Consider the following 20,825-nt stretch of genomic DNA (forward strand, 5'->3'; position numbering starts at 1 on the left):
AGAGCCCCTGGAACTGAAGTTGTGAACCACCCATGTATGCGGGAGCTGAAGTTACATCTTGTGCAAGAGCAGTCCTCACTCTCAACTACTGAGCCACGCCTCCAGTGTCCTCGGGTGCAGGTGGGGACCCTAAGGTCGGTAACACCCAGGCTTGTCTTTGGTCAGTTCAATGGCTTCTCTCAGTGAGGTGTGTGTATGAGGGTGTGTGTGTGTGTGTGTGTGTGTGTATGTGTGGGTATGAGGGGTATGTATGAAGGTGTGCGTATGTGTGTGTATGTTTGTGTATATGAGGGGTGTATATGAGGGTGTGCATGTATGTGTGTGTGTGTATGTATGAGGGGTGTGTATGAGGGTGTGTGTATATGTGTGTATGTGTATGAGGTGTGTGTATGAGGGTATGTGTATGTGTGTGTGTATGTGTGTGTATGTATGTGTGTGTGTATATGAGGTGCATGCATGAGGGATGTATATGGGATGAGGCGTGTGCACACACCACCTTACCCGGGTTCTGAGCCTCTCTGCATCTCCACCAGGCCTCCACCAGACTCCACCAGGCTCCACCAGGCTCCACCAGGCCTCCACCTGGCCTCCTGCATTCTCCCTGCCCTTCAGGGTAGCTGTACCCCTGTAAATGAAACAGAGACACAACAAGGAGAAATTATCTGGGTCGTCTTCACAGAACTTCAGTACTCAGGGGATGCAGAAAGAGGACCTGGGTGTGACCACGGGGACCATAAAGGTGAAGAGGGACCTCCCAGCCTGCTTCTTGCCCACCCTGTCCCCACCTAGGCTAGGAAGCCAGGACGCCTAAATTGCATGCAGTGGGTGGGGGCGGGGGCCTCCTTTGCCTGGGACGTCACCCTGTTAAACTTCCTCTCTCAGCCACACAGGAAGTTAAGCAGATCAGGGGCCCTGCCCCAAGCAAGCACAGGCTCCCCAGCCCCAGGAGCCCCGGTGGGGAAAGGGCCCACCTGGGCCAGCCCTACGGAGACCATGGGATCCACAGAGAAGTAAGAGCTCTTTCTCCTCCATCCTGTGCGCAAGATTACCAGGCCTGAGATGGGGGGGGGGGGACTAAAAAACAAAAACCATGGTAGGCAGGACTTTGGCAGGGGAGGGCCCAGGAGGCACAGCCACCCACCCACAGGGATGGACCCGCGTGGACCTACTCAGGTCACACATGGTTCCTCCTCAACTTTCCTGGCTCTGGATCTGTGTAAAGGAAACAGGGATGTTAGGAGTCGGATGCCCAGGAAGGGCGGGTGTTTTGGGAAGGTAGTTTCCCCGGAGGAGATGGTCGGCAGTGAGGTGGGAGAGGCTATGGTGGAAGACCATCTTGGGGAGGAGTTCATGGGTGCCTCATAGCCGCATGATGATGAAATGCTGGAGGTACCCATGTCAGGGTGTAACCGGGTGGGAAAGTGTGTCGGCCTCTGAAAGCCGAGACACCAGCATCTTCTTCGAGAAGCAGCAGGAAAGGGGAGGCTGAGAGGCTTGCAGTTCAATGCCAGGGCACCTTGCTCTCCTTTCTCTGCTGAGAAGTGCAGACCTCACAAAATCTCCCTCAGAAACACAAGGGTAAGCCTTAAAGATGCTCAAAGGCACATGGAGGAAAAAGACAGGACACTGGTTACACACTTGAGACACTGCAGCTCTGCCCTGCAGATCTAAGGGACAGATGTCAGACAGAATCACAAGTATGAATCACACACAAGTGCTTTTCACACTCAGACACACCATCACAGGCACGGGTGTACCTCCCCCATCTCTGTTGTCTCTCTCTCTCTCTCCTTCCCTCTCTCCCTCCCTCCCTCCCTCCCTCCCTCCCTCTCTCTCTCTCTCTCTCTCTCTCTCTCTCTCTCTCTCTCTCTCTCTCCAGAGTCTCAGTATGTAGTCCTGACCTGGAACTCATATGTAGATCAGGCAGACCTTGAACCCACAGAGATCTGCCTGGGATTAAAGGTATGGCCACCATGCTGGCTTCTTCTCTTTTTCCTTCTATTCTCTGCCTACCCCCTCAACCCCCGCCCTCGTTCTTCAGCAGCATCCACCCAGCTCCACCCCTCAGGGTGCCCTCAGAACACACCTAGTTACACATACAGGTTCAGAATTGAGGACACACAGGCACAGAGAAGCACAGACGCAAGAATCGGAACCCCTCCCTCCGCTAAAGCCCCCTCATGCCCACAGAAAACCCCCTGCAGCGTTTGACTGGTTCTTCGAAGCAAGCCGCCCCCACTCCCTGGAGGATGGTAAGTCGGAAGGGCTGGGGCTGGAAGGATGGGAGGGAGGACCTGAGGCCTCCTGGATTGAGCTCGGCAGCCTGCTCCTCCCTGCAGACCCCCAGATCCTGTGGCAGTTTCCTCCAGACTTCCAGGAACAGGTATTCAGAAAGCACCCTTATCACCCCAGGACTTGCCCAGCAGAGGGGTGGGGTGAGACTGGTATGAGCCCTGGGTTACAATTTCTTCTTCTCTCCAGGAGGCCATGCAGATGGTACCCAAGTTCTGTTTCCCTTTTGACATAGAAAGGTATGGAAGGGACAGAGAGGTGGGGATTCCCAAGCTCTTGGGTCCCAAGGACTCCCAGGGTCTAAGAAGGACCCTGACAACTAAAGAATTACAGGCACAGGGACCCAGAAACCCAAGAACTGATGGACTCAGGAAACCAAGTGTTCCCTCAGAGGGGACTCAGTGTCATTGTGAGTGTGTGCTCATGGGGGGCCCTGCATGTGGAGGCCAGAGGTAGATCTAGTCATGGGGTGCCCTGCATGCGGAGGCCAGAGGTAGATCTAGTCATGGGGGGCCCTGCATGCGGAGGCCAGAGGTAGATCTAGTCATGGGGGGCCCTGCATGCGGAGGCCAGAGGTAGATCTAGTCATGGGGGGCCCTGCATGCGGAGGCCAGAGGTAGATCTAGTGCTGTTCTCCAGAAGTCAGTCGCCTTCTCTCTCTCTCTCTCTCTCTCTCTCTATCTATCTATCTATCTATCTATCTATCTGTCTGTCTTTACTTATCTATTTTTATTTGGGGGTGTTTTGTTTTTGTTTTTGAGACAGGGTCTCTATACATAGCGCTGGCTATTCTGGAACTCACTGTGTAGACCAGGCTGGCCTTGAACTCACAGATCTATGCCTGCCTCAGTCTCTGGGATTAAAGACTTGTGCCACCTTGGCCACCGCCACTGTTGCCGCCACCACTACATGGCCACCTTTTCTTTTCTTTTCTTTTCTTTTCTTTTCTTTTCTTTTCTTTTCTTTACGTGAGCCATCTCACCAGCCCCACATTGGTTTGGTTTGATTTTGTGTTTTAGATTTCTTTCCTGTGTTGGGATAGTTTTGCCTGCATGTATGTCTGCATACCACATGCATGCCTGGTGCCTAGGGAGGTCAGAAGAGGGCATCAGATACACTGGAACTGGAGTTACAGACATTGTGAGCCACCTTATTGGTTTGGGAACCAAACTCTATGAGAGTGGCCAGTGGTCTAACTACTGAGCCGTCTCTCCAGTTCCTAAACACACACTCACCTTGATTTCTGAAACAAGGTCTCTCACTGGCTTGGAGGCCTTCAAGGAAGCTTTACTGGTCAGCCACCGGGCCCCAGGGCTTTCATGATTTACCTCCCTGGCTCTGGGGTTGTAAGTGTTCACCAGTTCACTAGATTTAATTCTATTCTCTTTATTATGACTGTGTGTGTATGGTGGGAGTGTGTGATTGCGCCACAGGAGCCCAAGGTCAAAGGATAATTTTGTGGAATTGGTTCTCTCCTTCCACCATGTGGGTCTCTAGAGATCAAACTCTCACCTCCAGGTTGTATGGCAAGCACCTTTTTTCTGATAAGCCACATTCCTGGCCTCCAGATTTTCTTTCTTTCCAAAGATGGGCATAGGGGCTAGAACTCAGGTCCCTGGTCTTACAGGGCACACATCTTGGGGTTGGAGCTGTGAGATTGGCCTCCAGGACTCAGAGTTCCTGACTCAAGGGAACCCACAAAATACTGAGCTCAGACATCAAGCAAAGAACCATGTCATCACAGGCCATCTGTGGGGTGTGGCAGGAGGAGTGGGAGGCAAGGAAATCATGTGAAAAATGCCCAGTCTCCACCAGAGCCTTCCTCCCCCGCCTCCCGCGGGGAGCCACCCAGCCCTGCCGTCCAGCATTTCGCCTTCGCCCTCACTGATCTGGCCGGCAACCGTAGATTTGGGTTCTGCCGCCTGCGGGCCGGCGCCTGGAGTTGCCTCTGCATCCTCAGGTGGGTGACATTGGGATCCTGAAACCAAGTAGGAACAGATAGAAACAAACCCCAGGCCTCATGATGAACACGGAAACCCACACTGGTCAAAGTGTCTGGGACTGCAGTGTCCAGCCCCAAACAGGACGGTCGTGTGTATCACCGCCCTCTACACAAGGCTGAGGGACTATTTTGGATGTGGGGGCCAAGAGACTATCAGAGCCAAAGGCCAGAAGGACCAGAATAAAAAAAAATGTCTCCTGGATGTCACAGAGCCCATGCTCATAAAAACACGGAGGCACACGACTTGCATACCATCAAGCCAGCACAGATCCCTGGGGGGGGGCATGAAATCCTAGGGTAGGGAGCATTCTTCTCTTGGGAGACTTGCTCTTTGTGATCGATGACACCAAACCCACACACTTACAAATAACACCCAGTGGACTCAATGTTGTTGTTGTTGTTGTTGTTGTTGTTGTTTCTAGGGTAGGGGGTTGTTCCGGGAGTTTGAGACAGGGTCTCATTGTATAGCCCTGGCTAGCCTGGAACTCATTATGTAGACCAGGCTGACCTCAAACTCCCAGAGATCCTCCTGCCTCTGCCTCCGGAGGGCTCTGATTAAAGGTGTGTACACCACATTTGACTGATTTAGTAGTTGTAAAAAAAACAGCTTTGCATGAAGTTGAAAGGGGAAAGTTGGTGGTGGCAGGGGTAGGGGGACACTAAAGGGTGGGTATGGGGTGGATTTGATCAAGATACATGGTGTGCAAAAATTCTCAAACCATAAACCTGTAAAATCACCGAGTCCCTCAGGGGCACTTTCTAGCCCCCCAACCCCTCTGCCTTCTCTCTCTCCAGCCACCTTCCCTGGTTTGAAGTGTTCTACAAGATCCTCAATACTGTGGGGGACCTCCTAGCCCAGAACCAAGTGAGAGCAGCCCTCCCCACAGGCTCCACCCCAGCCCTCCCATCCCCTTACCCTCGCTGAGGCTGTTCTCAGGACCCCATAGCCTGAGTGGAGACCCTCAGAATCCCAAATCGACCCTAGAGGCAAACTCCTCCCGAATCCCTCAGGTCTCAGAGGCTGAGGAGCTCCTGCAGAGCTTGCAGCAACACCCTCTTCCTGAACCAGGGTTTTCAGAGGAACCAGAGATGGTGAGTAGCTCCCAGGTCTTTGGCACTGGTTTCTTGGCGGTGGAGGCTGCCAGCTGAGCTGGGCAGGGGCAACCACACAGTTACTCCTGTCCCCCAGGGCAGCAGCTCGAACATCTGGAGCCAGTGTGGGATCCTGCCTCCTACCCTGGGGAATAGCAAGTTGGTGAGTGGGGTTGCCTCCCCCGACTCCACAGGCCCCCACCCTAGCCGTAGTTGAGGCCATCATCATCAGCGCAGACTGACTGACTCTTCTCCCTGATGTCCCCACCAGCTTTCTTGTTTTGTGGCCCCGGATTCTGCTGGCCTGCCGTCTATTCCTGAGAACGTGAGTAAGGAGGACACAGAGTGAAGGATGAAAGGTGGGATGGTGAATCTCGGCTGTTCGCTCCACTCCCAGGCGCTGTGCTTTTCCGTCCTCCAGAGGAATCTCACGGAGCTGGTGGTCGCCATTACGGATGAGAACATCGTGGGGCTCTTCGCGGCGCTGCTGGCTGAGAGGAGGGTCTTGCTCACGGCCAGCAAGCTCAGCACTGTGAGGGCGGGACGTCCTCCCCTATGGGACTCTAGGCTCCTAAATGAGGATGCTGCACAGTGGCCCCTTCTCATTGACAGCACGATCTAGTACAGGCACATCCACCGAGGACCAGGCCTGGCCTAGCTCCGCCCCAGATGGGGATGTAGCTCAATGGGTAGTACCTTCACCTAGGCAGCACGAGGCCCTGGGTTCCATTCCCATGATGACCTTAACCAGATCTGACAGGCATGGTGCTGTGATCCCAGCACCCCAAGTCTGGTACCCTGAGCCTAAGGCAGGAGGATCAGAAGTTCAAGATCACCCTGAAATACCTAGTTTGAGCTAGTTTGAGGCTAGCCTGACACATGAGACTCAGGTCTCAATAGATAGATGGATAGATAGGTAGATAGATAGATAGATAGATAGATAGATAGATAGATAGATAGATAAGAGATAGGGAAATTAAAAAAAAATTCTAGGACCAGTGATATGGAGCAAAGGTGCCTACAGTCAAGTCTTTGGGACCTGAGTTCAATACCCAGGGCACACATGGCGGAAAGAAAGATGGGCCAGTGATATGGCTCAGGGAGCAAAGGTACCTATAGCCAAGCTTTGAGGCGTGAATTCAATGCCCAGAGCACCCATGGTGGAAAGACGAACCTGATCTGACTCCTACAAGTTGTCTTCCAATGTGCACACACACACACACATTCACACACATACAATCACTCACTAGGAAACATAATTTTATTTTTATTTTTTGTTTGTTTGTTTGTTTTTGTTTTTGAAGACAGGGTTTCTCTGTAGCTTTGGAGCCTGTCCTGGAACTAGTTCTTGTAGACCAGGCTTTGAACTCACAGAGATCCGCCTGCCTTTGCCTCCCGAGTACTGGGATTAAAGGCGTGTGCCATCACTGCCTAGCTGGGTTTTGGTTTTATAGGTCTTATGATTCTGGGTTGAGACCCAGGACTTTGCAGGAGCCAGGTGAGTTCTTATTCCCAGCCCAGATCCTCAGCATTAGCTTTGTTGTGAGGGTTTGTTTGCTTGCTTTGGTGCTGCCTTTGTGAAATTACATCTTACTGATTCTGCTTGTGAAGGGGCCTGTGTTCCATCCACAGCAGGAATTGTTCCTTTCCTTTCACCATATGGGGCCCTGGGAATCGAACTCAGATCCTCAGACTTGCCACAGGATCCTTTACTATCTGAGCCATTGCTCCCCCCTGTTTTGTTGGGGGTGTTGTCTGTTTTATTTTGTTTCTGAGACAGTCCCACTCCAGTCCACACTGACCTAGAACTCGCTCTTAGCTGAGCCTGGTCTCAAACTTACAGCAATTCCCCTGACTCCGCCTTCTGAGTGCTGAGATTGCAGGGCAGAACCACAGCATGAAATTCAGTTTGGTTTTTTTCTTATCTGATCACAAGGAGCTGTAAATGGCCAAAATCTTGGTCTCTACTTCCTTCCTAAAGGGGTCTGAGTTTCACTCAATTCCCTAGCAATGGATGGAGGAGACAGGAGAGATTGGGGAGGTCTAAACTCCCATCTCAGAGATCCAGGTCCCTGAAGTGGGAATCTAAGGCCTAATTCAACCACCTCCCTCCTTCTCACCCCCCAGCTGACAGCCTGCGTTCATGCATCCTGCGCTTTGCTCTACCCCATGCGCTGGGAGCACGTCTTGATCCCCACGCTGCCCCCGCACCTGCTGGATTACTGCTGGTGAGAAAATAGGAGGGCTGCAGGGGTGAGGAAGGGCAGCTGCAGGGGTGAGGAAGGGCAGGCAGAGGGAGAGCCTAGAGTGTTGCTAAGCTTTAATCCTTAGACAGAGGCAAGAGGATCTCTTTGTATTTCAGACTAGCCGGGTCTACAGTGAGGTTACTTCACAAAAAGTTAAAAAAAGAAAAACAGTTAAAAAAAGAATTCCAGGCTAGCCTGGGCTACATAAGGCAAGCATAGGCAAAAGGATAGCAGGTGGGGTTAAGGCATGCTCCTCCTTCTCCCGTCCTCTCCACAGTGCGCCTATGCCCTACCTCATCGGAGTCCACGCCAGTCTCGCTGAGGTGAACCGCTGAAACCCCCAAGGCTGGGGCTGGGGAGGGATTCTCTTCCCTACCTCCAGTTCCTCAAAGCCCCTACTCTGTGTGAGGTTCTGAATGACAGCTCGCATTTGTCTCCTGCAGAGAGTTCGGGAGAAAGCACTGGAAGATGTCGTGGTGTTGAACGCCGACTCTAACACGCTGGAGACGCCGTTTGACGACATGCAAGCACTGCCCCCAGACGTAGTCAGTACCACCTCCTCCTCCCTTCTCATGATGGAGCCTCCAATCCCTGCCCATCTCAGGCTCTCTCCTGTGTTGCCAGGTGTCCCTGCTGAGGCTTCGGCTAAGGAAGGTAGCGCTGAGTCCCGGGGAAGGGGTGTCCCGTCTCTTCCTCAAAGCCCAGGCTCTGCTCTTTGGAGGGTACCGCGACGCGCTTGTCTGCATCCCGGTGAGCAAACGGAGAAGGGAGATGCCCAGGGACAGGCCTCTTAAGGAACCTTGGAAAAGTCACATTAAGAACACCTAGTGGTCTCACGTAGCCTAGGCTGGCCTCACACTCAAAGTGTAGCCCAGGATGACCTTGAACTCCTGACCCTCTTGATTTTATTTTTTTCTTGAGACTGGGTCTCTTGTAATCCAGGCTGCCCTGGAGCTCACTATGTAACCCAGCAGCAATCCTCCTGCCTCAGCCTTCCACACTATCAACATTAATTAATGCTGATAACCACACTACAGATGAGGATGAGGTGTCCCATGAGGCTCTGGACTAGGGTCAGGTACACAGTAGGCGACCAATCAGTGCTTGCTAGGTATGTTATGAGGCAAAAAAAGGAGATGGTGGGAGACAGAAGAGCCGCAGGGAGCTCTGGAAGGAATCCTTCTTCCAGGGTCAGCCGGTGACCTTCAGTGAAGAAGCTTTCTTGGCTCAGAAGCCGGGGTCACCGCTGCAGACCTTCCACAAAAAGGCGGTGCACTTGCAGCTCTTCAAGCAGGTGCGCCTTAGACCGAGGGGAGGGGGCGGGGAAGGATGGGCAGCCTATCACTGGAGGCGGGACCTAAGGGGAGGGGCGAGGATGGGTAGCTTCTCCCTGAGGGCGGGGCTTAGGGGAAAGGCCGGCAGCTTCGCCCTGGGGGCGGAGTCTAAGGTGAGGAATTAGGATGGTTGAGGGGCGGGGCTTAGGAGACAGGGTGAGGATGGATTTGGGAACAGATCTTGATCTCAGAGGCCAAGTTGGACGATGCCTAGTTTCTAAATTTCTTAATTCCTGAGGCCTCAGGAGGCACCTGGCAGAGCTGCCTTCTACGCTACGTCTTCAGGGGACAGCAGGCACTTCCTGGTGCTTGTGCCTAATACTCTCTCCCTATCCCAAGTTCATCGAAACCCGACTGGAGAAACTCAATGCTGGGGAAGGCTTCTCAGACCAATTCGAGCAAGAGATCATTGCCTGCTGTGGAGCTTCCTCAGGTGAGCCCCAGGGCTCTCACTTCATCAGCTCCCCAAGCTTAGGCCTGCCTTAGTAATCACAGCTCTCTCCCTTTCTCCAGGCGCCCTTCGCTCCTACCAGCTCTGGGTAGAGAGTCTTAAGGTAATAGAAGCGGTCCCTGATCCTGTCCACAACCAACTTCATCACCGCATCGCCCACCACAGTCCCCTTGAAGGGGCTTTGTTAAGCTACCGGGTGGAGGCACGGGGCAGGGGAAGTGGAGTGTGGGATCCAGCCCTGGTGGTCTTTGGGGCCCAAGTTTCTCCCCTGTGGTGTTTGCTTCCCCAACCCCCTACAGAAAGGTGGCGATGCCCTCCTGCATTCAGTGAAGGCCAAAACCCGACCAGCTGTCAGGAACATGTACCGATCGGTGAGACTTGGGTGGCCACGGGGAAGAGACAGAGGGAGTCTCTGTGTTGTGTGTGTATGTGTGCACGTGTGTGCCTGTGCATATAGAAGCCAGAGATTGGCATTCTTACACACTGTCCACTTTGGGATTTGTTTTTGAGAGAGGGTCTCACTATGTGGCCCTGGCTGGCTTTGAACTTACAGGGATCCACCTGTCTCTGCCTCCTGAATACTGGAACTGGTGTGTCCCACCACACCTAGTGGCTTGGGGAGAGGGAGTTGGGCGGTTACATTTATTTATGTTGAGTATGTGTGTCATGATGCATGTGTGGAGGTCAGAGGACAACTTGTATTAGCCAGGCGATGGTGGTGCACACGTTTAGCCCAGCACTGGGGAGGCAGAGGCAGGTGGATCTCCTGTGAGTTCAAGACCAGCCTGGTCTACAGAATGAGTTCCAGGACAGCCTGGGCTACACACAGAGAAACTTGACTCAAAAAAACCAAAACGGTTGTGTCCTTCTACCACGTGGGTCCCAAACATGGGAACCACGCTCAAACCGCCAGGCTTGGCAGCCACCCCCACTGCTGCCCTTCTTGCTTGCCCTCCCCTTGCTTTCTGAAACAGGAACCTGGAGCTGACTGGCCTGGCCTGACTGACCAGCGGTCCAAAGCTTCCCCTCTCTCCCCAGCCCTAGCGTTACAGGCACACACCACAACTTCCAGCTTTTTCTGTAGAAGGGAAGAGTTTAATTGATTGTGTCTGCTCTCCAGCCTGAAGAAATGTCTCGAGCACTCACAGATGACTGGACATTTTGATTCCAACAGGCACTAAACATGCACTTAAACCAAGCAGTAGTGGTGCACACCTTTAATCCCAGCACTCGGGAGGCAGAGGCAGGTAGATCTCTGTGAGTTTGAGACCAGTCTAGTCTACAGAACTAGTTCCAGGGCTACACAAAGCTACACAATACAAAACACACTTAAAAGCACTCGCAAATTCTTCTGTGCTTGGTTTTCATCTGTCATTTCTTTTCGTGTGTGTGTGTGTGTGTGTGTGTGTGCTGCTGTACCTACCTGCCTGCTTGTATATGCACTGTATGTGCAGTACCAGTGGAGGCCCAAAGAAGGTGTTGGATGTGCTGCACTGGAGATCCAACAGTTTCAGGTAGTTGTGAGCCACCTGATGTGGGTGCTGGGATTTGAACCTGAGTTCTCTGCAAGAACAGCAAGTGTCCACAGGTAATGAGCCATCTCTCGAGTTCCATCATATTAAGGTTGGGATGGGGTTGTTTGTTGGATGGTTGGCTTTAGAAGCATACTCTCTCTAGATAGCCTTGACTGGCTTGGAACCCAATGTGCAGATGAGGCTGGCTTCTAGCTCGTAGAGATCCACCTGTGTCTGCCTCCAGAGGGCAGGAACTAAAGGTGTGTGCCACTCAAGGCCTGCCATGTTCATGATTGTTAGGATTACTTCTTGCCCACTTTAATTGGGCAACCAGACCAGGCCTTAGCTAGCACACAGCTCCCACCAATGGGAGGGAAAGACAGGAGAATTAGGAGTCGAGACCAACCTTGGCTACATAGAGAGAGATCCTGAAGCTAGCCCAAAACACATGACTCCTTTCTCAAAAACCAAACCCTGGGTCTAAGGACATAGATCTTTGGGTAGACTGCCTGGCACACACAAGCCTTGGGTTCTGTTGGACTAGAAGTCCAAACATCAGGGAGGAGTTGCTCCAGACACCACTCACATAACCACAATTGATGCAAAAGCAAGAGGATTTTTATTCTGTCATGACAGGGCCCTTCAGGTTCAGGATATGAAGGGTATCCAATAGCTGTTATAGCCCATCTTTTAAAGCAAAAAGCCACAGACACAAGGGAGGGGAACCTGAAGGTTGTTTTCCAACTTATTGGATTGGCTTATTCAAAGGGTTACTAGCAGTGATTGGTCTATTCCAGGGCAGGAGAATAGCGTGGTCAGGTGAGATAAAGGGAGCATCTATGGGCCATCCTGACCTTGTTTCAGTGACTAAATCAAACATCAGGAACTGAGTCAACATCTGTGGGTTGTCTTTGCCTCAATTCCCAGAATGGAGTTATGTTTGAAGATTGTTCACAAGGACACAGGAGGATGAGCAGTCCAGCATGTATGCATGTGGTTGACTGTCCCATTTCCAAATGCTAAGAGGCTTCAGAAAATGTCTTTAGAGCTGAGAGGCCTCAAAAATGCATTTAGAGTCTTTCAGTTCCATCACTAGTACCACAGAAATCAGGCACTGGGACAGACCTGTTATCCCAGGACTAGGGAGGTAGAGACAGAAGGGTCCAAAGGTCAAGGTCACCCTCAGCTATGCTTGAAGACAAGCCTGGGCTGTGCTGGCACACGCCTTTAATCCCAGCACGCGGGAGGCAGAGGCAGGTGGATCTCTGTGAGTTCAAGACCAGCCTGATCTACAAGAGCTAGTTCCAGGCCAGGCTTCAAAGCTACAGAGAAACCCTGTCTCAAAAAACCAAAGGGAAAAAAAAGAAAAAAGAAAGAAAGAAAAAGAAAATAAAGAAAGATCTCTAAAAGTTGGAGGTTAGCCTGATCTTCAGGATTGCAAAGTTAAGGCTCTATCTCAAAAATAACTGAGTGGTTGTGGTGCACACCTTTAATCCTAGCACTACCCTGTCTCAAAATAAATAAATAGTAATTTTATAATAATAAAATTTAGGAATGACAAGATGGCTGGCTCTTATTGTCAGATTTGACAACCTACCTTTGATCCCTAGAATCCACATAGTAATAGGAAAGAAGTGACACCCCAAGTTGTACTCTGCTCTCCCTACTGCCATAGCTCATGTTCCCCCCCCGGAAATAAAATACATAAGTAAAATTAAGCACACACACACCCTGACGGCCAAGATTGTTTGCCTACCTTCGATACTCAGCTTCCATTCTTTTTTGGAGGGAGGTATCTGGAGCTCAGACCAGCTTTTATAGTTCAGATCTGCCCATGATGGTCAAACCTTTAGTTTATGGTGGGGCGACTCCCTCCAGGAATATTGTGCATTAGTCAAAGGTACAAAAATAGCTTGGAAGATACAAAGATGGGGCGGGTGACAGATCTAACAGTGCTGGTCATCACCCTAGGCGAAGAGTGGCCTGAAGGGTGTGCAGAACCTGCTTATGATTAAGGTGAGATGACTCGGGGGGGGGGGGGGCTCCCCACCCACAGGTGACTCAGGGATATGGGGATGGTACCTCAGGCCACATGTGCATCCCTTCACAGGATGGAGACTCTGGCCTTCGGAGGGGGGGCTCCCTGAGAACCCCGAGCCTCATCAGCCGCTCAGATCGCCTGCAACAGCGCCTGCCTATCAGCCAGCACTTTGGACAGGTGAGGACACCCACCCTCTGTTCCCCCACACACACCACAGACACACATACCATGCATTCATGAATACATGCACACACACCACAGATTCCCCCCCAAACCTCCCATTCATTCCCAGTGTTCACCAAACTATTTTCCTTTTATTTCAATGTAGATGTCACTGTAGCTCAGGCTATCCTCAAACTTGCTATACAGCCAAGTATGACTTTGAACTGATCCACCACTCCCATTTTAAAGGTGCTAAGAGATCAAACCCAGAGCCCAGTGCATGGCAGGCAAGCCCTCTACCGAGTTGCATCTTCTCAGCTCCTTGGTTTGAGGGATTTTGTTTGTTTGTTTGTTTTTAGACCTGACTCATCTCAAACTCAGAGGTTCATCCCAGTCCTTGTTTTGTTTTTTAGAAACGTCCCACTATGTAGCCAGTCAGGGTTCAAATTTGCAGTGATCCTCCTGCCTCAGGCTGCAGGTGCCAAGACAAGCATTAACACGCCTAGCTTGCTCTTTCCAATTCAGGCTGGAAAGCCCCAGCCCCGATTCTGCAGCTCCTGGGTCCCTCCCCATTCTTCCTCCCTTATGTTTTTCAGAACAGACCCCTCCGCCCTAGCAGGAGATTCAGGCGGGAAGGGGTACCTTCCCAACCCCTCGGGGAGAGGTAAGAATAAAAGCGGGTCAAAGTTGGAGGTGCAAGGGTCAAGATGGATGAGGAGGGATTTCTCTAGACCCTGGAGCAGCCCAACGAAGATCAGGATGTCCATCCTCAATCCAGGAGTCCTACCTTGAGCCCCAAGGACACCCAGAGTCCCTGGGCAGAGGAAACTCTAGATGGCAGCTTCCTGGGGTCTGGAGAACTGGATCTGTTGAGCGAGATTTTAGACAGTCTGAGCGTGGAAACCAAGAGTGGTGGCCGGCTGAGGGCCAGCCAGAGCTTGGACTGCTGCCAGCAGGGGGCGTCGGAGAGCTGCTTCAGCCTGGTAAGACCCTCACTGTGCCCTCCCAACCTGTCTCTTCCCCACCTGACCTCAACCACCCCCTGACCTGCTCTTCCCAGACTGACAGCCCAACGAGGTCACCATGGCAACTAGAAGATGATGCGCAATCCCTGGAAGCCGAGCCCTGGTCCTTGCCAGAGGACCTACCGTCTCTACAGGACACCCCATCTTTAGAGGTGGCAAGCTATTACGAGAACTGTTCTGAGTCGCCCTCAGACATCTCTCCTCCGGCATCTTCAGCCACTTCAGTAGACCCAAGCAGCCAAGCCCCCGAGTGTTCTGCTCCCATCGAGCTGGACCCTAAAATCCCACAAAGCCCTTGCTCCAGGCTCCTCATAGTGCCCACTCAGCCCAGCTCCCCAGAGAGCCCCCAACTTCTTGCCTCCACAGAGCACAACCCTGACACTGTCGGGACATTACAACCCATTGGGTCTCCCTCACACCTCAGTTCTCCAGAGAGCCCCAGAAACCAGCCTCTCCAGGTCCTGAGTGATCAGACTCGAGCCCAAACCCTCAAGGAGCTGGGAGTAACCAACCGGCAGGGGCCCCAAGTCAGGCAGCCTCGCGTGGCTGAACTGAAAAAGTGTTTTGAAAAGTAAGAACAAGGGTGTAGAGGCATCCAGCTCCCAATAAAGCTGATTTTGTTCTCCTTGATAAATTTATCTGGGGCCTCTGTCAGCTCAGAAACTACCTCTTTCACGCCTGGAAGCAACCTCTAATCATCTTTAAGGTTCACCTGAAGCTCCACCCCCCACCACACCCCCATTTCCAGTTTGTTTAGGAACCTCAAAAGGCTTACACTTCAAATCGAATTCATCTAAGCTGATGTTCCCAAAAGCTAAAAAAAAAGAAAAAAAAAGAAAAAAAACGTTTTATTATACCTTACTATTAATTTCACATAAATATATAAAAGTGAGCAGCCACATCCTCCCTTCCCCTCAAAGTCAAGGTCTTTGAAGAACTTTCTTCCCTTCTATCTTTAAGCATTGGGTGAGTCTGATTGCCCAGAGGGTGCTGCCTTCCCCCAAGGTCACACAGCAAGGTAGGGAAGGTAGGTGACAGGGGAGGAGGGGAAGGAGCTAGATGGGCAGGCAGCCCCGCACTGGCTCCTTGGAGTCCTGGGGGGCCCGGGCCTCAGCTGATGCGTGGGAAAACTGAAAGAAAGGACAGGAGGTTTGTTGGGCCTGCAGTCACGGTAGGAGACACAGCAGAGCAAGATCACAGGAAGTGAATGGTGAGGTGAGGCTCCCGGACGCGGCACCCCCAGCTTCATGCAGAGCCAAGCGGAGGCAGCATGCTGCACAGCCCACCAGCCGGGTGCCCCCAGGGTTCCCCACCCGGAGTCCTCTTGAGCCATCAGAGGCCGGCGTGTCTCCAAGGTGGCTGCTGTGGGCCAGGGTGTGCCAAGGCAGTCCTGGGTGGTGGTGGCAGCCTATGGCCAACACCCTGGCGTTCAGATGAGCCGCTCCTCCGGGGGCAGCTTGAGGTTGGGGGGTGGTGGAGCACGGGCACCCACCTGCTCCTCACTGCTGGGCCGGTAGGTGCCCTCTGTCTGGCGCTTTTCTCGAAGTTTCCGCATCAGCAGGAACAGCCCCACCGCTAGGAGGATGACTCCCAGAATGGAAAAGACCACAGCGATGGCTACAGTGGCCCCTGAAGACTGCAGAGAACGTGAGAGGGGACCGGTGTGACCACCTGCATGCGGGCCCTACTCACCTCACCTAGTCACCCAACAGGGTCCCATCTGCTGACACCTAGAAACACCACCTCAGCACCTCTCACACTGGTGCCTCTGTCTCTAGCCATGTCCCCTTCACACCTGCCCACTCCGGGTTACCTATTAGGGTTTGGGGTTCTCTTGTCCTCCCTTCTTTTTTCCTTCTTTTTGTGTTCTCTGTTTATTTGGTCAGAATCACAGGTAGCCCAGGCTGGCCTTGGACTTGCTATAGAATTAAAAATAACTCTGAATTTCCTGCCTCCTCCTCCACTGGGACAACAGGCCTGAGTCACTATGCCCATCCCTTCTATGGTATTGTGATATAGTCTCATCTATATACCCCAGGCTTGCTTTGATTGCGGCAATCCTCCTGCCTCAGCTTCCTAAGTGCTGAGGTGTGGGTATCACCATACCCTCAAGGCAAGACACAGTATTTTTTTTAAGACAGGAACTTACTGTAGACCAGGTTGGCCTTAAACTCAGAGCTCTGCCTGCCCCTCTCTCCAGGAGTGTCTGGGCCACCACACCCAGCAAGACACAATATTCTTAACATTCTTGTAAAACCCTTATATAGAGAGGCCTTGCTACCCTGTGTCTAGGATTCTTTTTATGTGTTTGTTTTAAAGAGGGTTTCTCTGTGTAGCCCTGGCTGTCCTGGAACTCACTCTGTAGATCAGGCTGGCCTCAAACTCACAGAGATCTGCATCTGCCTCCTAAGTACCAGGATTAAAGGTGTGTGCCACCACTGCCCAGCACTCTGTCTGGGACCATAAATCGTCCCATTGCTGTGGCTTCATGGGTAGAGCCCTTGCCTGGCATGGGTAGGACCCTGGGTTTGACTCCAGCATCTCATAGACCTAGCACAATGGTACACGTAAACTCAGCACAGAGGGGTAGGCAGAAGGATTAGGAGTTCAAGGTCAACTAGCTACAGAGGAAGTTAGAGGCCAGCCTGAGCTACACCAGACCCCAGGGCTAGGGTTGGGCACAACCTGGCTGTACACAAGCTTAGAATGTACAACCTTACTACTCATAACAACTATTGCCCATGCTCTCTCATACACCTGCACTCACAGCTGGCACCCCCTCCCAACTCACCAGGCCCCCACTGGAATCAGGGTCTGGGGATGGAGTCGTGCTATTGAAAGGGTCCGGTGCTGTGGCTGTGAGACAGAAAAAGAAAAAAAATCTATGCCAGGCTCTTCACTAGTCATCACACACACACACACACACACCCCAGACACACACATACACACCCCATACACATACACATACATACACACACACCATACACATACATACACACACCCCATACACACACACACCCCATACACACACACACCCCATACACACACATACGCACACACCCCATACACACACACAACACCCCCATACACACACACACAACATACACACCCCATACACACACACCCCCATACACACACACACACACACACACACACACACACACAGCCTTGTAAAATTCCTTCCCAGTCTTCAGTTGGAAGAGACTGCTGGTATTGCCAGGCCACCCACCCACTCCACCCTCAAGTGCGGTATTGGTTCCTGTGGCCACTCTTAGCCCAGTAGGGAATAATCTGGCCAAAGTCACCACTGTTAGCCCGACCATTATAATAAATGGGTTCCAGGACAGTGTCCCCCCCCCACCACCACCATCACCCTGGCCCAGGCTTCTTAAGGACCTGGGCGGGGCTCAACCTTTCCCTGGAGTGTGTGACTCACACTGTCCCGTCTCCCCCCCACCAAGGCTCCCGAAACTAGAACCAGAGAGACAGAGGGAAGGTCTGGCTGAGTCCACACCTACTGGCCCTTGCCAATCCTGTCAGCTGGGCCTTCTGGCCTCCTCCAGGTCCCCTGGCTGCTTAAGACTCTCAACTATGCAGACTCAGGTGCCCTGACTCTCCTCCCCTCCTCCACCTCCGGGCTCTGCCCAACAACCCCCAGCTCCCAAATTCCACAAGACTTAAGGACTCAGGAATTCTGGGCTGTGGGTGTGGGGTCTGCTTGATGGCAGGGCGCTTGACCAGCTTGCAGGAGGCTGTGGGTTCGAGCTCCAGCAACGCAAAAGAGAGAGAGAGAGACAAAGAGACAGAGAGAGAAGAAAAAGAAAGGGTGGGAGGGGAGGGAGACAGAGAGAGAGAGAGAGAGAGAGAGAAAGTTCAGAGGTGGGCTAGACTAACCTGTAGTTTAGCCCTAATGCTTTCGGACCTGGTCCCCAAACACAATCGAAGCCCATTGCTCAGACCTTTCACCGTCTCTGGGTCGCAAATGCCCAGTCCTGCTGAGTTCTACCTGGGAACCCTCCTCTCACCCCATCGTCTACGGGGATGGTACCTACACGCTTGGCTCCAGCCGGCGGGCAGCATCGGTAGACCAACTGCCAGGAGCAGCCCCAGGCCTGGGGTCGCCATGAGCTTGGACGATGAGCTGGTGGCGCCAAGGGCAGGAATTCCCCAGGGCTCCAATTCCTACCGCATCTTGGGTCGAGGAGGGCACCTGCGACTCGGGACCTGGGGACCACACCAAAGGAGAGGCCGCAGCGTGGAGTTGGGGGCTGGACCCGCTGGGCGCAGGCCCCAGCGACAGGCGACCGAGCTTGGAGTGCGGTCCCCGCCCTCGGCGCCAAGGGTCAGAGATTAAAGATTAACTCTCGGGCCGCGTTCCTGGGCTAGGAGAAGGGAAGGAGGAGTTCGGGACAGGACAGGCTGCGCGCCCTGCCTCCCTACCTGGCCCGGGCGTCTGAGAGGAACTTGGCGCAGGTTCCCAACCCCGGGTCCCCGACTGGAGCCCCGAGTCGCTGTCCTTCACCCCGTCGCTCCCGATCCCACCCGCCCCGCCCGCTCACGTGACCCGGAAAGTTTAGTCACCCACCTAGGCAGGGAGCGCACTTCCGGCTTGTGCACCTGAGCCCGGCTGAGAGGGGCGGGGCCTAGGGGGCGGGGCCGCACCGCGGGAGCACCTGTAACGGGAACCCCATTGCGCCGGGGAGCAGCGCGGAAGGCGGAAGTGAGCAGGTGCAAGGACCGCACACCGGGGTTCCTCGGTAGCACAGGTGTGCAGGAGCAGGGGGCGTGGCGACACGCCAGGAAGATACACACCTGTAAGGGGCGGGCTCTGATGCGTAACACTGAGGAATTCAAACCTGAAGTCAGGCCTGGTGATGCAGACATTCAGGAGGCTGAAGCAGGAGGATCCAAGACCAGATTTAGCAGCTCTGTGAACCCCTATTTCAAAATAAAAAAGGAAAAGAGGTCTGGGGCATGGCTCAGGGCCAGAACACTAGAATCATCTAGGAAACATCAGAGGACGTGACTCAGGGGTAGAGTTCCTGTCTAGAAAGTCATAGTGATGGGATTCCCCCCACTTCCCGCCCCCTCAGTCATGGATTCCGTGATGGGATTCCCCCCCCCCCCCAGTCATTCAGTCATGGATTCCGCCCTAGCATTCGTGAGACCCTGGGTTCCGTGATTCTTTAGTCCCACAATCAATTAATCAACCAATCAACCTGTATGGGACTAGAAAGACACACGCGGACCCGTAAGTGTAACGTAGTGAGAACACCTGCCTCAAGTCACACCTGTGTGAAAAAGACACCTGAACAAAGCGCCTGAGCAGAATTTCGTTCTTGAAGGCCTTCCATCCTCACTGAAGGACATCCGCAGAGGGGGCTCCACAAGCTGGTTTGTTGTGTATGAGGTTCATCTGTCAGGGAAGTGTCCAAGAAAGCACCTGTGTCCCCATGGCACACACAAAGAAACACCTGTGCATGGAAACATCTGGTAGAGAAGGGCTGCGTGCGACTCTCACCTGCTCACCACACGTGTGGGCGCAGCCTGGGTGGGAACCACATAACCTCTGGATTCATCTGTGGGGAAAAGATAGTCACGAACCGCACATAATATGGAGGCACGCGGTTACATCCCATCCATTGGGAGTCTGAAGCAGAACTGCAGCACGCTCGATGTCTGCAGCTTGAGACCCTGACTCAAAACATGAGTAACAGGGGGCTGGAGAGATGGCTTAGCGGTTAAGAGCATTGGTTGTTCTTCCAGAGAATCTGAGTTCTATTCCCAGCACCCACATGGTGGCTCACAACCATCTGTAATGAGATGTGGCGCCCTCTTCTGGCCTGCAGGTGTACATGCAGTGCACTTATACATAAAATATAAATAAATAACTTTTTAAAAAAAACATGAGTAACAACAACAAATGGGCATACAACTGAAGCTGGGGTCCACTCGCTGGAGTGCCCTACGACACCCACTGTCGAGGCACACGCCTTAAATACAAGCAGAAGCAGGTGAATCTCTATGAGTTCCAGATCAGTTTGGTCTACATAGTGACTTATAGGGCTAAACAGCGAGATCGTGCCCGGAAAAACAAAAACAAAACAAACAAAACCCCCCAAGAATAAATAAAAAAGGTTTCGTCACTTCCAGGAATGGTGGTTTAAAATCTATTTAAATCTCTGCTCTGGCCCCAAATGGGAACCCCGGCAGGCCTCCTCTTGCTTCCTCTGTATCGTGGGAAAAGCTAGAACCACCTACCTACCTCGCAGGGTTTGGGCAGGCGAGAGGAAGGCTGGCATGCGCAGCGCACTCAACGTTAGTTAGTATTTGCGGTCAAGCAAGCGGGCTCCCTTCCCCCTGATGGTAAGACGAGAAACTGCACCCGAAACTTGTGGGCGGGACTTCAGCAGGTGCAAACCACTGGCCCCGCCTGAGGCCCCGCCTCCAGAACCCGGCTGCCTCTCGGTCTTTATTCTCAGCGGCGCCAAGGACTCTGGACCGTGACTCCCTTCCCAGGCAGATCTGCAGGAAACAGCATTCTGAGAGTCTGGATGGGGTCGCGGCCCCTTTAAGAACGCCAGGCCGGCTGCGGGCTACGGGGTCGGAGGCTGCGGTGGATCAATCAGGAAGCCCCGCCTACGTGGAGCGGACGGGCGCAGCTCA

The 20,825-nt window shown here is 52.9% G+C and overlaps 2 protein-coding genes across 3 annotated transcripts; one reads left to right on the top strand and one right to left on the bottom strand.

Moving 5' to 3' along the window:
* Window positions 1–893: 893 nt before the first annotated feature.
* Window positions 894–14,793, top strand: Dennd1c (DENN domain containing 1C). Its single transcript, XM_087909231.1, has 23 exons — window positions 894–1,010; window positions 2,191–2,252; window positions 2,340–2,383; window positions 2,482–2,530; window positions 4,132–4,252; window positions 5,090–5,159; window positions 5,306–5,386; window positions 5,484–5,549; window positions 5,658–5,711; window positions 5,808–5,918; window positions 7,514–7,614; window positions 7,910–7,955; window positions 8,076–8,177; window positions 8,257–8,382; window positions 8,822–8,926; window positions 9,306–9,399; window positions 9,480–9,520; window positions 9,717–9,788; window positions 12,903–12,947; window positions 13,042–13,149; window positions 13,731–13,798; window positions 13,913–14,117; window positions 14,195–14,793. Exons 1-23 carry the CDS (start codon window positions 994–996, stop codon window positions 14,732–14,734), a joined length of 2,328 nt encoding a protein of 775 aa, XP_087765357.1. The 5' UTR covers window positions 894–993; the 3' UTR covers window positions 14,735–14,793.
* A 196-nt stretch (window positions 14,794–14,989) lies between these two features.
* On the bottom strand, window positions 14,990–20,759 carry Crb3 (crumbs cell polarity complex component 3). 2 transcript variants are annotated; one of them, XM_087909237.1, is made up of 8 exons: window positions 20,425–20,759; window positions 19,451–19,738; window positions 18,972–19,097; window positions 18,745–18,832; window positions 18,212–18,383; window positions 16,951–17,015; window positions 15,652–15,795; window positions 14,990–15,289 (listed from the first exon to the last, which is right to left on the bottom strand). In XM_087909237.1, exons 5-8 carry the CDS (start codon window positions 18,282–18,284, stop codon window positions 15,215–15,217), a joined length of 357 nt encoding a protein of 118 aa, XP_087765363.1. In that variant the 5' UTR covers window positions 18,285–18,383; window positions 18,745–18,832; window positions 18,972–19,097; window positions 19,451–19,738; window positions 20,425–20,759; the 3' UTR covers window positions 14,990–15,214. The 2 variants fall into 2 exon arrangements, with proteins under 2 accessions (XP_087765363.1, XP_087765362.1); XM_087909236.1 differs by lacking the exons at window positions 18,745–18,832; window positions 18,972–19,097; window positions 19,451–19,738; window positions 20,425–20,759 and adding an exon at window positions 18,600–18,713.
* Window positions 20,760–20,825: the final 66 nt, after the last annotated feature.

This window comes from Myodes glareolus, chromosome 8, assembly GCF_982192425.1.
Source record: "Myodes glareolus chromosome 8, mMyoGla1.1, whole genome shotgun sequence".
In the NCBI taxonomy this organism is placed as follows: domain Eukaryota; kingdom Metazoa; phylum Chordata; class Mammalia; order Rodentia; family Cricetidae; genus Myodes; species Myodes glareolus.

Excerpts from the sequence above, each read along its gene's own strand:
- Dennd1c (XM_087909231.1), top strand. Across the intron at positions 9,400-9,479 it reads CTGCTGTGGAGCTTCCTCAG|GCGCCCTTCGCTCCTACCAG; the intron begins GTGAGCCCCAGG and ends CCCTTTCTCCAG. Across the intron at positions 9,521-9,716 it reads TCTGGGTAGAGAGTCTTAAG|AAAGGTGGCGATGCCCTCCT; the intron begins GTAATAGAAGCG and ends AACCCCCTACAG.
- Crb3 (XM_087909237.1), bottom strand. The coding sequence starts at position 18,284 with ATGGCGACCCCAGGCCTGGGGCTGCTCCTGGCAGTTGGTCTACCGATG. Across the intron at positions 17,016-18,211 it reads CGCCGGCTGGAGCCAAGCGT|CCACAGCACCGGACCCTTTC; the intron begins GTAGGTACCATC and ends TCTGTCTCACAG. Across the intron at positions 15,796-16,950 it reads CTGATTCCAGTGGGGGCCTG|TCTTCAGGGGCCACTGTAGC; the intron begins GTGAGTTGGGAG and ends CGTTCTCTGCAG.